The sequence below is a fragment of the Euphorbia lathyris genome, chromosome 4 (genome assembly GCF_963576675.1).
Source record: "Euphorbia lathyris chromosome 4, ddEupLath1.1, whole genome shotgun sequence".
Classification (NCBI taxonomy): Eukaryota; Viridiplantae; Streptophyta; class Magnoliopsida; order Malpighiales; family Euphorbiaceae; genus Euphorbia; species Euphorbia lathyris.
In genome coordinates, this window is record NC_088913.1 from 81,418,697 (window position 1) to 81,434,779 (window position 16,083).

The 16,083-nt window shown below is 34.8% G+C and overlaps 1 protein-coding gene across 3 annotated transcripts; it reads right to left on the bottom strand.

Annotated features, from left to right (window-relative positions):
• Positions 1 to 12,391: 12,391 nt before the first annotated feature.
• LOC136227499 (uncharacterized) lies at positions 12,392 to 14,362 on the bottom strand. 3 transcript variants are annotated; one of them, XM_066016187.1, is made up of 6 exons: positions 13,908 to 14,362; positions 13,522 to 13,608; positions 13,201 to 13,327; positions 12,999 to 13,056; positions 12,793 to 12,872; positions 12,392 to 12,571 (listed from the first exon to the last, which is right to left on the bottom strand). In XM_066016187.1, the coding sequence occupies exons 1-5, from the start codon at positions 14,091 to 14,093 to the stop codon at positions 12,839 to 12,841; spliced, it is 492 nt and encodes a 163-aa protein (XP_065872259.1). In that variant the 5' UTR covers positions 14,094 to 14,362; the 3' UTR covers positions 12,392 to 12,571; positions 12,793 to 12,838. The 3 variants fall into 3 exon arrangements, 2 of the variants coding, with proteins under 2 accessions (XP_065872259.1, XP_065872258.1); XM_066016186.1 differs by having other exon boundaries at positions 12,392 to 12,872; XR_010688100.1 differs by having other exon boundaries at positions 12,392 to 12,872; positions 12,999 to 13,608; positions 13,908 to 14,006; positions 14,092 to 14,362.
• Between the last annotated feature and the right edge of the window lie 1,721 nt (positions 14,363 to 16,083).

The following is a 16,083-nucleotide window of genomic DNA, read 5'->3' on the forward strand; positions in this document are numbered from 1 at the left end:
GAAAATAATGTGCACTTATAATATGTGAATATGGTGAGTAAAGAGAATAATGACATTTTATGTCATTTTCATTACACATTTTACATTTATATATGCTATTGTATATAGTGGTGTCACCATGTACTTTCATACTATGTTTTAGACGAGTAAATTGAATACATTCAATTCTTAATAATATCTTTTTTATTATAATCTAGATATTTTATACACTGGACTTGATATATTGAGTTTCTATTAATCTCGATCAATTAGTCTGAGAGGTTATGATTTTTTTTTTTTATAGAAATTGGGATGAGACAGAACTTGGGCGGGGTGAGCACCCATAACCCAAGAACTGACAAACCCGCAATATATTAATAAAAGAAAAAAGTGAGTGTGTGAACAAGAGAAGATGAATGAGAACAAACAAAAAGAAGGGGGAGGAGAGAACTAATTGAATCAAAATATTACGATGGTATTTTTTTTTTCAAACGCACTCTTGTGGTTTACAAAATTTTGCATTTAGGTTCACTTTGTCAGAATTTAGCTGATAATGATCTCGAAATTAAAATTTTCAAGAGTTAAATGATATTTTAAGCAACTTTAATTCTTCAAATTTTTAGGTTTGAGGTCATCTAGGTATTTTTTTTATAAGAGGGAAAGTTAATATTTACATAGAGAAAACTCTAAAAATGATGATTTTAAAAAATTAAAAATATGGTTTCATAGTAAATATGATACTAAACAACGGGTGTTACCGTACACCGCCCCTTTTTTACAGCCCCCGCCCCTTCCATACCCATTATGCCCCTTCCATTATTTTTTAAAAAATTTTGAAATCACCCTTCTCTCTCTCTCTCTCACCCGAACAAAGCACGTAACCAAAAATTATGGATCCGAGAACGTCGGAACACCAAAACTCCGAAGACGAGGTAATGATTTAATATATTTTTAAATTTTTTAAATTTAATGTATTAAATTTTTGTATTTTTTTAAAGTTTATGCGGGGCGGGCGCTGGACCCACCCCTGTTCAGACCTAGGCGGGTCCAGGACCCGCCATGGTTCAGAGTAAGACGGGTCCAGGACCCGCCCACATCTGAAGGGTGGCGGGTACTGGACCCGCCCTCGTCTGAATGTTGGCGGGTCCTGGACCCGCCTGCCTATGTACAGGAGGTCCAAGGACCCGTTTTGCGACTAATCTAACTTTAGTTCTTCTTGCATGTATTTTCAGGAGGCAGCTAGAGTTTGGGTTGGAGACGGAATCGATTATAGTCCTTATTTCATAACGAGCACAGTATTTCAAACAAGTGTGGAAGCAATTCAATGGGCGAAAAACATTGCAATCAAAAATGGTTTCGAGATCGTTATTTCATCGCATAAACACAGAGGTAAACAAAGTCTTCTGAGATGTTCACGTGGCGAACGGTATAGAGGATTGCCTATTCCCTTAGAAGATGGTTTAAGTAGGAAAACAAAAACTAAAGCGTGCGGCTGTCCATTTCGGCTAAAAGTCAAGCAGTTGCAAGATTTTTCGGGTTGGCAGATCGTTGCTAATGCTGGGGAGCAGAGTACGCATAATCATGAAATGATAGTTTATGAGGAGGGACACTGACAGATTAGCGGGCTTAGTCCAGCAGCGAAGCTAATTGTGCGTGACATGAGTTCGTATCAAGCAAAGCCGTGTGCTATTATGACGGCACTTCGTACGAAACATCCAGAAGATAACCCAACAATAAAGCATGTATACAATTATAGAGACCGGTTGAGGAAGGATGGGTTTGAGGGTAGAGATATGATTAGTCAGTTTTTTCACCTTGCCGTCACGAACAAGTATTATCATGCTTTGCTTGCTGATTCAGAAACTAATGTGTTAACACATGTATTTATGGCACATCCAGCTTCTGTTGAATTACTACGAACGTACCACTGGTATATTGGCATGGATTCAACATACAAGACCAACAAGTACAAAATGCCATTCTTCGAAATTGTTGGGATGACTCCATGCAACAACAATTTCAAAATCGCGTATAGAATCATTTGTGTTCCTTTTACTATTAAATGTTTATTAAGTCCAGAGCTATATTATTATAGGTTCTGCTGCCACTGAATGTGATATTACTGATTACCATAATTATGACAAAATCGTTGAAATCATAAAGCCTTATATTGAATCCTATCTCGATGTCAAGGGTGATGGTAACTGTGGGTTCCGTGTTGTGGCAGACCGAGTATTCGGTGATGAAGAGAGTTGGTATTTTGTTAGAACGGCTATAGTGAATGAAATAATTGCTAAACGTTCTTTATACGAGCCAATTTACTATGATGGGATTGCAGCGGCAGTTAAGCGGATTGCTTGGGATGGTGGGAATTGTACAGATGACCATTGGATGATAACTTTTGATGATCTGTATCCGATTGCGTCATTATACAATGCTGCTGTATTCTTTTTCGGATATGGGAATGGAGGGAGCTTATTTTCATTGGTACTGTGCTGCCACTGTATGCACCCGCAACTGCTACACGACCACAATGAGAAATTGTCATTGCTCATTTAGGTCGTCGGTGTGAACATTATATTCGGCTGGACTTATCCAGCGATTTTCCAGTGCCGCCGATACTACTTAACTGGAACATATGTCGTGACAATAGTGTCGAAGGATGGGACCTTTTGTATGCAGATCAGCGAATACAGTGGGATACATTATCAAGAGCTGTAGGATATGGCATTTAGTGTCATTACTTTTTAGTGAACTTACTTTTTTAATGTCAAACATTGGAATTACTGTTTAATTGGAATTACTGTTTAATTGAAATTACTTAACTGCAGATTACTGTTTAATTGGAATTACTGTTTAATTGGAATTACTGTTTAATTGAAATTACTTAACTGCAGATTACTGTTTAATTGGAATTACTGTTTAATTGGAATTACTGTTTAATTGAAATTACTTAACTGCAGATTACTGTTTAATTGGAATTACTGTTTTTTTTTTTTTTGGTAAGACATTGGAATTACTGTTTAATTGGAATTACTAATGACTAAAATAAACATACTAAAAATACTGTCTAGTACATACTAATATTACTGTTTAGTACGAATGAAACAACTAAAATAAACATACTAGTAATACTGTTTAAACATCAATAATCATTTGGCCAAATGCCAATCATGCATAAGCTTATCCACTTCCTCCGCCCACATCTCTGCCGTATCTTCATTTACGCGTCGAAGAGCTGCTAACATGCCAGTGCCCACAGTAGTCCACCGATTAACCCACTGCAAAAAAAAAAAAAAACACAAAACAAAATTTCTTAATTAATATTAATGTTAGAAACTCGTATTAACTTGATAAAATCAAATTTACTTACAATCTCATTGTTCAAACGAGTGAGAACCGTCTGTGGGTGTACATCCATATCGGGCATGATGTGTGGATGCGAATATCTAGTGTACCACTCCATGTATGTCTCATCACATGCTGATGGAATCTGAGCAAGCGTGTATATCATCAACATGAGCGTCGATACTGCTGGGAAAAATGACCAACTATCGTCAGCAACCACAACTGGATGCTCTAACCGATACCGACTGCTATTCCAAGGACGTACAACCTTCGTGCCCCTGAAAACAGGCATGGGTACAATCTGGATATACCCCAACTGACGGAGACATCTATCAGGCATATACGGCTCCATGACATCCCGATATCGTATCCATCCTCTATAGATAGTCCTAGGAGTGCGGGTCACTATGTCAGGACCGTATGGCATCCACATCACTTACAAATGTAAAAAGTTAATTATTATAAAAGTAAATTAATATCTTCCTAAAAAGTTTATTACTGTACAAGTAGAAATCGTACCTCCGCCGCTGTCAATCTATCAAGACGGCGACGCAAATCTCTCAAACGAGTCTCTGTCTTGGACTGCTGTGGCGTGATCCAAATACGAGCTCGGGGAGCCTCCGGATGGGGTGTGAGTCCCTCTCGCTGAGGTCTGAAACACGGAAAATACTCGTATATCCACGCTTGCAAAAGAGTCAGACAACCCGCTATCTGTCCACAATTTCCTCTACTAGCAACACCTAGCTGCCGGTATAGGTATGCTAGTGTAGCTGTGCCCCAGGAGTAGCCAGCCACATCCTCTACCCCATCCTGCACCTCTAGTACGCACGCGGGTCAGATTCGATCGCCACTCTTGTCTATAAACAAGGTGCAACCGAACATCAAAAACATCCACCCGATAGCCTCAAACTCGGACATCCGACCTACAGAGCATAAAGAGACAACTGAATTGCAGAATACCCCGCCACCTTTCCAATGGGTAGCCAGCAGCTCATTTCTATTCACCCCAAACACCTCCATCACTACCGACTGAAGCTGTTCCCCACCAATGCTATCAGACACCAGTCGCCCCTCAACTGGGATACGTAGAATCTCCCAGACGTCATGCAGCATAATCGTCATCTCCCCAAATGGCATGTGAAATGATGACGTATCTGGCTGCCATCGCTCCACAAAAGCACATATAAGGGGCATATCAATGTGTGTGTACATGGTAGATGGGAGGTGTGATAGTTGTGATCCCCGTATAAGCGCCCTGACCTCTGGACGAGCACTCTTATACCAGTCATTTAATGTCCTGCAGAATGTCCCTCTAGTGTGGCCCCTGAGCTCCGACCTAAGCTGTCCGGTCCATATGGTAGAAGCGACATGTCCCAAGAAGCTGGGAATCACAGTACCATCAATTGGTCCATCGGGGACCGGATCCGTGACAACTCAGTCATCCTCTACAACATTCCTCGAGCGCTTACTACTTCCTACAATATAGTATTAAACATATAACATTTATACCATTTTTCTATAGTAAAGTAAATTAATAAATAAAAATTATGATAAAAATGTAAATTATTTACCAGATGACTCGGCACGACCACCCTTCCCCTTCGACGCCCGACGAACTGGGCTAGGGTCGCTCTCGGGAAGGTCCTCACCATCATCCATGGTAGCATAATCCTCATCGTCACTCATGGGCCGCTGTACTGTCACGTGCGCCATTTGAGCATCCGCCATGAGCTTCTCGGCTTCTCGATCCCTCCGAACAGATGCTGTAACACCACGTCTAGCAGGATGGCGAGGTCCGGAACCCTCTTCAATGTGACGCTGGAAAATAAACATTCAACAGTTACTAAAAGCAATACGCTAAATTTCGCAAAAGAGCAAGCTAAATGCGCTAAATACAATCCCTAAATATTTATAAAAACTACACGTTAAAGTTCTACAAAAAAAATACACTAAATATGTTCTAAAAACAACACGTTAATATTTCTAAAAAAGATACGCTAAATATGTTCTAAAAAACACGTTAATATTTCTAAAATAAATGCGCTAAATATTTATAATTTTTTTTTAGTTGTTAGTTTTTTGTCCCGAAAATCGGGACAGAAAACGACTTATCTCTTGACTGGCAGGTCCAGGACCCGCCAGTATTGAGACCATGGCGGGTCCAGGACCCGCCATGGACAAAAGCGTGGCGGGTCCAGGACCCGCCAAGGACAAAAGCGTGGCGGGTCCAGGACCCGCCATGGTTTTGAGCATGGCGGGTCCTGGACCCGCCACGCTTTTGTCCATGGCGGGTCCTGGACCCGCCATGGTCTTAAAACTTGTGTTTTCTGTCCCGAATTTCGGGACAGAAAACTTAAAAAAAAAAAAAAAAAACTGAAAAAAATAGAAACACGTACCGAAATGAGCCCGATTGCCTTTCCTTTACCTCCACGTCCAGCCATAATTAGTCCGGGTTTTCTTTTGGTTTGAACTAAAGTGTTTGGGAGTTAGAAATTGAATTTGAACTGAATATTTCAAATATAAGGGAAGGGGCAAAATTGTAATTTGGAGGCGGTGTGTGGGAATTAAGGAGCGGCGTGAAGCAAATCACATTAAATATGTCTACTCAAATTGAAATCTAACTTAAAAGAATTCAAATCTTTTTTTATAGTAGAAAATTCAAAATTTTGAATTTGTAATAGAACTAACATATAATTATATATCTAAACTTGTAACGTTAAAACGTTTGACACTCTATATTTATATTCAGACTTATTATATACATACAATCCGGAATACATGATACATACCCAAAATTAAAGTATGCTAAATTAACAAATAAATAATAAAAGTGCAATAACTCTAACTAGACAAATTAAGCAAACCGGTATAATACTCGGCTGTTCAGATTATCCAAATAGAAGTAGGAGCAGAAAGAAGGATGTGTGTCCCACCAGAGCTGTTCCGAGCTAATCCGACCGAAGTTGGCAAGAGCATCTGCCACCTGGCTCCTTTCCCTAAAGATGTGAGAAACCACAACGTTCACACTGGCAAGGCGATCTAGACAGATACCCTACACTCATTAATTAAGACAATGAATGAGTAATTAATGTCAAACTCTTAAGGCAAAACAGAAAAACATTGCTCCGATAAATAATATGAAATAAAAAAAATTGATCAAATGTGACAATTATTTTATACATATAATTATACATCTCCAGTAATAATAACATATGCTCAACTTTTATATAAATTAAAGAATCATTTGTCAAAATATTACTAAAAAGTTCTATGTTTAGGATTTTTTTCTTTAAATGTAGATGAATCTTTTTATTAATACCAGATCATGAAAGATTTACTTTTTATTTCCTAAAATACCATAAACTACCATATATTTAAAACAAAGATATGCTACTTTAATATATAAAATACAAGATTTGTAATAAATAACATAACTCAGTTGGTAATGAATTTAGATTCATCCTCTTAAAAAGTTTTAGGTAAATTACATACTAAACTTTATTTATTTTTACGGTATGACCAATAAACTTCAAAACATTATATAAAAATCACTCAATTTTGTACTTTGATGATATTTTAAACAATTTTAATTCTTCAAAAAGTTCTAAAGTCATTTATGTGTTGTTTGGTTAGAAGAGGGAAAACTCTAGAAATTGTGGTTTTGGAAAAAAAAAAAAAAATGTTTTCAAGGTAAATGTTGTTCTAAACAACTTTAATTCCTGAACATTTTCATTTTGAGATCGTTAACAGTCATTTTAAGGCATTAGTTAAAGTTAAGAAGATATAATATTAGAAAGTGTAAAGTTGAGTGACTTTTATGTTATGTTTTGAAGTTCAGTGATCATACCATAAAAATAAGTAAAGCTCAGTGGTCTGGATGTAATTTACCCGATATTGATTGTTTAGTGATATAAGGTAAAATGGGTAGGCTCAGACAAAGGCCTGGTCGAATCAACACTATGGGTTTGAACCAAAGACCCATATTAAAGCAAGCTAAAAGAGTTGGGTTGTACGGCTAATTAAAAGCTTCAACGGGAAGTTATCTAACTTAACAGTTGGACCAATGGGTACTTCGGACCTCAAAGGTACGCCCATGTTCCCTAGATCACGCCATACATTACAAAATTACATAATAAGAAAGTAGTATGAAGGTAACTAGAAGTCTATACATGGAAAGATACATTGCCGAACTCAATCAAGAGCTGACACGTGTAAAATGCATTATATTTTAAGTATGTAATCATTTATAAATAGCATTAGAAACAGCACTCAAGGTACTTTGTACTATTTCAGACTCTCTCATTAACTGCTTTCAAATTTATACTTTCTTGTAAGTATTTTACTGATTTAAGCATCAGAGAGGAGATGTCGGATTCCGCACTCTGTTTGATTGTTTGATGTTGATTCAGGCCTTATAAAACAGATAGAGAAATGTTATTCATAATTACAGACATCATTTATTATTGTTTGTAGTTGGTTGATATTAACTATTTTTTCCTTCCAAAAATAACTATTATTAAACCTTGAAATGTGTAATTGTATGAGAAAAGGTAGCTCGTGGTCAGGTGCATGTGTTATATGTTCCTTCGCGTTATCAGATAGCTGATGTTTTCACTAAGGGCTTGTTATCAGTTTTGTTTGATGATTTCCAAGACAATCTCAGTGTCCGACCTCCTGCCACTTTCGATTGAGGGGGGTATATTAGAATAATTGTACATAAATATAGTAACATTGTAAATAGATAATTATTGTTATTTGTATTAGGCGTGATTTAAGCTTGTAGTCTGTATATATCACACATTGAGGAATCAATCAAAGGAATTACTTTTCTACAATTACCACTGAACTTCAATTAATGTCTCAATGTGATCGTTTGATAATATTTTAACCAACTTTAATTATTTAACTTTTTTATTGTGAGGTCATTTACGTGTTGTTTGGTTAAGAGATAGAAAGTGAATGTTTAGAGAAAAAAGCTCCTAAAATTATGATTTAGAAAATAAAAAACGTAATTTCATGATAAATGTGGTTCTAAATCATTTTAATTCTTAGGAGTTTCTATTTTGAAATTGTCAATGATTATTTAAGATGTTAATTAAAATATAATAGTTATAATTTAGAAAACATAAAATTCAGTGATTTTTATATTATATTTTACAATTTAATTATCGTGTAAATGAGTAAAATTAAGTGGACACGGTATAATTTACCTCCAAACACTTTATATATTATTTACGATAAAAAAATTAAAAATGAGAGAACTAAATAGTACACTTATTTATTTTTTGATGTCATTTTTATTACACGTAAGTTTATAACATTTTTCCATTTGTAACTTAATCTATCACACATTTAAAATCTCATCATACATGCATGGTATATACTCAAAATTGAAATGTACCAAATCTGAAAATAAATACAAGATATCAAATATTAAAAAGTTGTGTACTTTATTTAAGAAAAAAGAGAGTTACGTGTACCTTATAATAAATTTACTCAACTTTTATATAAATTAAAAGAATCATTTATGAAGAAATAGCCAAAAGTATTTTATCTTTAGGGATTCTTTTTCAAAATACAGATGCATCTTTTCATTAATACAGATAATGAAAAGATTTACTTACTTTTTATTTCCTAAATATCAAATTCTTTTTCCAAAATACCATATAGATTTTAAACAAATTATATAAAATGTTCGTCGTACAAGCAATCAGGCGACTTGGTGGGACGAGATTCCAGACTTCTGTGCTTCTGTCTATTTTTGTAACTTAAGCAAGAAATATGTTTATCGTTTCGCTTGATGTTTTATAATTCTTTCATTCTTGGACACATGTATTCTTTTTTGCTATTTAATAATATTGGTTTGGGTCTGCGGTTTGGGGTGCCAACATAGTTGAGATGTCTGCCCTCTTCCTGGTACCACGCCTTTACTTAAATTTTTTTTATAAAATATAAGATTTTTTTTTGAAGAAAAATATAAGATTTCTCAATTTATATTTTTATTAGTTGTTTATTGCTGTTAGTACGGTTGTAATTAGCTAATTTTTCTTTCAAATAAATATTAAACTAATTGTTTCGAAAGCTTCTGATTTTCGTCAAGCTTTTCTTATTCTGAATGATATTTATTTAAGACTGGTGAGAGAGATTAAGGTTGCTGGAAAAGCTTCCAGATATGGGATATATGATGGTTAACTATGATGGTGCAGGGCCGTCTTAAACATTTTTAGGGCCCTGTGAAAAATGAAAAAAAATTAGGCCATATTTATAAAAAAAAAAAATTAATACTTTTATATAATATTCATGTTTCTACAAAATGAAACACCAAAATACTTTTAACTTGATTTTTAACATAATAAATATAATAAAAATATTTAAATTAGATATTGTATAATAATAATAATAATAATAATAATAAAAAATTGGGCTCCTTAATATTCTTAGGGTCCGTTTGGTATGCCGTAATGCAATGTAATGTAATCAAATTTGTAATGTAATCAAACTTGTAATGTAATGGAATGGAATGGTGATTCCATTACCATGTTTGATTGTTAAATAAAAAGAAAATGAAGAAATGTAATTACTATTACTATATTTATGTTTGCCTAAATAAATATAATCATTAAAATTTTATTTGCACAATTAAAATTAACGAAAAACATGATAACGTGAAAAATGAGATGAAGCAAAAAACGAAAAACACAAAAAATGCAAAAATAAAAATAAAAATTTGAATCAAAATCATATACAAAATTAGATTAGCTGAAATCAAGTGCATATATATACAAAAAATTACTTTTTCTCATTTTTAAATTTTCATATTTTTCTACTTTTTACGTTTCTGAGAATGATAAGATGTTAGATTGAGGTGTGAGATTTGATAAATGACGGGTTAGAGAAGCTTTGAGAGTAACAATTAAGATTAGATCATTTGAATGTAATGAGCATTCAGCTCCTTTTTTTCTATGTAATGGGGATTACAAGCTTTATTGAACAAAATGTAACATATGATTTTCTCATTACATTCCAATAAAATTAAAAATTGCATCTAAACATAGTAATGTGCTTTTGATGTAATGGGCATTCCATTACGAAGTCCATTACGTCTTACCAAACGTACCCTTAGAGCGTTAATTTTCTGGATAAGTTAATATTCACTTAATTTTTCACATAATAATTAATAAAAACAATTTATTTAGATTTGTATAATACAAAAAATAGGCCCCGTTAAATTTGGGGTCTGTGCGAGAGAGCTCCTTATACATCCTTCACCTACTCCCCTGTGATGGTGTGAGCAAGAGAAACTCAGGTTATGTGAGATATACATGGTTGTTGATTTGGGGGGTTTGTCAAAGATTAATATAAGTTCTATAATTGAGCTTCAACTACCAGCTTAAACTTAAGTCAAATGGTTCCAAGACAGTTTTGTCGTGAAGGAAATCAAGTTGTGGATTGAAAGGCTAACTACACATGACATTTATCTTCGGGTCATCATGAATGTGATATGTCTCCTATAGATATTTATGATTTGCTTTTCTTTAATAATTACTATTCTAGTCTTCCTCGGATAATTAGAAATTAGTTGTCTCATTTTTATTTTTTATTACCGGGATTCTAGTGGTGAAGCTTTTAGCTTGTTGATTGAGAGAACATCAACATTGCAAGTGTGTTACAGTTTGAGATAAGGAAATTAGTGAAGCCGAACGAACTTGTGTTGTTGTTTTTTCTTTCAAAGTGCTTGGTTTTCTTCAGTGATTAATTATTTGTTAGATATGGTATTGTCTAAAAAATTAAAATTAAAAAGTTTGATAGATCGAAATTTCTATCAATGACAACTGAAGATGCACGGTAATTCAAAACAGATGGAAGGTGGCTCTTGTTGGGATGGGAACAAATTCTGCTTCCATAACGGATGAGCAGTGGAAACAACTAGATAAAAAAAATGCACTCTTAACTCTATTCATGTGTGTCTCGAAGGAGGTTTTGAGGGAGGTCGCCAAGAATACTAGTTGAACTTGGCTTTGGCTGAAACTGGAGTCGACATGCATGACAAATCAGTGACAAATTGACTTTTGTTGAAAAGCAGATTAAAAGATCTTCATTGCTTATAGGTAAATCCATTCAAACTCATCTTTACTATTTTTCACTATTTATGCACCTTAAAAAGAGAGATGTAGAAATTGATGATGAGGATTTTGCTATTACCTTACTCGTTCTCATAGTTAATCTCTTATAAAAAAAATTATTGTATGAAAAGTGTCTAAAAAATTTATTGCATGGAAAGTGCCACAGGTATGTGCGTCTTTTGTTTTTCTTAAGTCCTCCAAAGTTAAAATAATCGACAAGTAGTGGGGGGACACATTTGCTGAATGATTTTTTTTTCTAAGTTTGTGTTGGAAAGTGCCCCCATTTCCTCCACTATCACTACAAGAAATTTGCTCTTTGGCAACGCTACAAGTCGTTGCTAAAAATATATTTAGCAACGACATTTCATTTTTCGCAACGATTTTTGCTCGTTACAATAAGTTTCGTTGTTAAAGGTTATTGCAACGACTTACCTGTCGTTGCCAAATATGTGTTTTTGGCAACGAAATCCTTGTTGCGAAAAGTTTGGCGTTGCCAATTCCGAAGCATATGTGAGGACATAAAATTTATCTTTTGCAACAGTGCATGACGTTGCTATATTTATATTTACGTTTAGCAACAGAGGTCGTCGCTGCCATAAATATAAGGTTTTGCAACGGGCTCTATCGTTGCCATACACTTTGAGGTGTAGCAACAACTGCTGGCATTGCCATATATTATGATGATTTGCAACAACAAATGTTGTTGCTATATACTTTGAAGTTTAGCAACAAATTTTGTCGTTGCCATATATCCCGATGTTTGGAAACTAAATTATTGTTGCCAAATAAAATAGCTATGTATATATATATAATATTTATTTTCTATTTTTTATATATATACATGACACAAAATAAAATACAATAATTATCATAAGTAAAAAGCTACTTAATATCCATAATTAATTTCCAAATCAACATATATTCTTTTTACAAAACCATCGTATCTAATTACATCAAAACTAATAATCATCACATTTACAAAAACTTTCAAAGATAGCAAAAAGTTAGAGTATGAATTTTACAAAAAGTTATTTTACTATACAAAAATTGGTCTATTCTCTCAAGCATGGATTCCTCTTTACACTTCACTTTCATTTAATGCATCATCATGAAACTCCCTCCTAAATAAGAAAAAGAAAAGAGGATAAGCAAATATAGAAATAGAGTTCTTTGACAGTATCATATTAAAGACAGAACTCGCTTGTTGTTTCAACTGCACTTTCTTTTTAACTTGCTATATATGGTCTATCAAGTGCAAGCATACTTCCAACACTGTGAAATTAACTTAGGCATCAATAGGATAAACAAAATATCACATTTACAACCCAAGGCAAGAATATACCTGAAAAGGTTGACCAGAACAATCTGATCTTCCCATAAGAGAAATTTTATCTGAACACCATCATTGTCAAACGGAGTGATCTAGAGGTAGAGGGAGCAAAAAGAAGAATGTAATTCTGTAAGTACATGTCTAGAGTTGAAAAATTCTACACAGAATATTCATAAAGAATGATTTAGAATTACTTTGGGGTTATGAAAGTGGCCGACCTTATTGGCATAGAGGGGAACAAAATTGTCAAACGCAAGCACATAGAAGAAAAAGTACCTAAAAAGTCAGAAGGTTCGGTGATTTTTGGGATACAAAAATTAAAAACATTGAGCTAATTAATTTGAAATAAAAAAAAGGCAATTAATTTGAAAGATAACCATGAGTTCACTACAACTCAAAGTTGAAGTTCAAACTCCTCACAACAAGGAAGCAAGGAAGCCTTCCAGGAAGCCAGCATATATTGCCCTACTGAAACAGGAGTGACAGACAGCAGGTAATTCATCATGTTAAAAGGAAGCAAGGGAACAAGTTGAAGCAGAAGAACAATCTACAAATAAAATAAGGAAATTCAGAAATTTTGCCAAACAAAAATATATACAAGGAATAATAGTCCTTGAACTTCTCATCTGCTGTGACTGAATATAAGTAACATGTTAGGAAAAGGAAATATATAAAGAGTAGTTGAACAAGTCAGTGACATTTCTATGAAGTTTTGACAGATAATATGTGAGATCTACAAACCTTAAAACCAGATTTCTGGATCACAATCGCCACTGACCTAAATTGTGGATAATCCTTCAACTTGGAAACAATAAAAGGTCTGCCAATCTGTATACAGATGAATAGGATCAGACCAAAAGATTCATGCACGCAATATCAGCACCAAAAAACTCCACATTTGGAGAAGGTGAGATAGCACATCAATATAGATAAAAGTTCAGCATACAAGGATGTAAATTTTGACTTTTGACTAAATGTAGAGAACACCATAAAGATAAAATAAAATCAGATAAGAAGATGCATCCTTTCTTTTTCTCATGATACATAGATTAACATTAACGAATACAACTTTTGCAATACAGAGTTCATATAGAACCTTTAAGAAGTTTAGAAAGGCGTATACATACTGTTCTGATTAGAAGAAAAGCAGCTGTAGCACCAATAGTAGCACCAATTGAATCAGCAATGAATCCCACAGGTAACCCAAAGAGATACCCACCACCAAGCTGAAAGATGGAAAACAATACTACCAAGTTAGTGCAGAACTTGCCAAAACTTGTTGCCAAAAAGCAATTTTCTTGTAGTATATACATCGGTCCCTGGTCATGATATATGTTGTAGTATGTACGCGTCCCGATCAGGCCCAAGCGGTTTGTGCGTCTAGCCAGTATATATGATATCTTGAAAAGCTCACTAATGCGGGCATTCCGTCAGCGACATGTGGGGAGATGAGTAGTGGATGAAGTCGGCTCAAAGGGGTAACACACCAAGACAAAGAGAAGACCTTTTTGCTGAAAAAAAGAGTCACACACCATGTAGAAAACCCACATATTGTGTGCATCCCAATTGAGCTCCTCCTTCTCATTTTGGTAATCCACATGCCGTGTGGACTATGAATGCAGCTAGCTAAATTTTGACTTAACAACCCACATGTTGTGTGGCTATTCCCACACGTCATGTGGACTTTTAAAATCCCTTATAAGATCAATCTTGTCCCTCACTCTACCTCCTTTCTAATTACAATTTTTCCATCACTTATTTACAACTCATGCCACTCCTTATTTACAAAATAATGCCACCCCTTTACCTCTATCCTATTTTACCCTTTAAGCTTCATCTATTTTAATTGTATGCATTTGCCCTTTTATGTAATTTCATTTTTAGGTTTAGAGATGATATAAATTCATCTCTTTCATTTGTAATGTTTAACGTTTATCAATCAAATTATTATCTTTCTCTTTGAGAAGTATTAGGATTCATCCTTTTTATGAATAAGGATCTTTGATTCCTATGGGTAGCTCGTAAACATTGGGATTAACTCTTTCTAGTTTAGCTAGAGAAGAACGTCTTTTGTTGATTTAAGATTAAAATCAACTCGTTCGCCATTAATCTATATCAGTTGGTAACAAAGCCGATCATTTTTCTAACTGAGACTTCTTCAGTTGGTTCAATCAAGTTCATCACAAGAATCCATAGAAGTCACCGATAAGAGATGGGAAGATTTTAGAACCAAATTGAGAAACAAAGAAGGAAATCCATTGGGTATTATGAAGAACGGAGGCATTAACGAGATAAGGAAATCTATGAGAAATTACTAAGATGTTTCGACAACATTGACAACGGCTTAAAGAAACTTTAGATAGAGATCTGAAATGCCCTTAAAGCAACCTTAGGGAGTCCCTCCTAGAAGAAATGAAGAAAACCCAATGTTGCCTCCCAAATGATTCATCACAAACCTTTCCTCCCTTGCACATTTAAGAGCTAAGTCCTACACTCTCAATTTCTCATATTGATGTTATGGGTAACCACATTACTAGTGAGAAGTTGGATATTTATGGTGTTGATGATCATTTAAATTCTCACTGTGAGTTTGTGGGTAATGAAATGGTGAATGAGAATCTTAATTCATATAAGAATGATGAGGAATGATTGTTAGTATGTGGGAACATTGAGGAAGCTCAAGTTAAAAAGGATGCACACTAGGTGTTTGATGAAATCCCCCTTAGGCAAACTTTCACTTGTATATTTAAGGAAGGTGAGAGCTTTAATCTTGAAGAAGTGGAAAATGATTTTTTGGACTTGTTAATCTCTTTAAGGGGAATGATAAAACCACATTACATGTGGAGCTTGATGGCTATGGTGATGGGAGAAATGTTGGTGGTTCAACCATGTTGGAATGTAGCATGTTATTCGAGTCGGACAACTTGGCAAATGAAGTAACCAGTTTGAACTATGGGGAGAAGAGGATGGAAGCGAGAGGTCATGAGAAAGAATGGGTTGTTGACGAAGAGAGTAATGAATTTGAAAATGGGTATGAAGAAGATGAACCCAGAGAGGATATTGATAGAGAGGAGAACCATCCCAAGAATGAGCTAGATAACGATGATGAACTTCGCTATGATGAGAGTGAGTTCGATAATAGGATTGAATATGAGAATGAGGTTGAGAAGGGGAAAAACACGTTTGAAAGTCATGAAGTAGAATCAATGTCCGTAGTTGAAAAATACGTGTCCTTAAAAGAACAACCTCGAGGGCTTCCAATTTTGTGGAAGGTACCACGTGACATGGCATGGGACCTCGGAG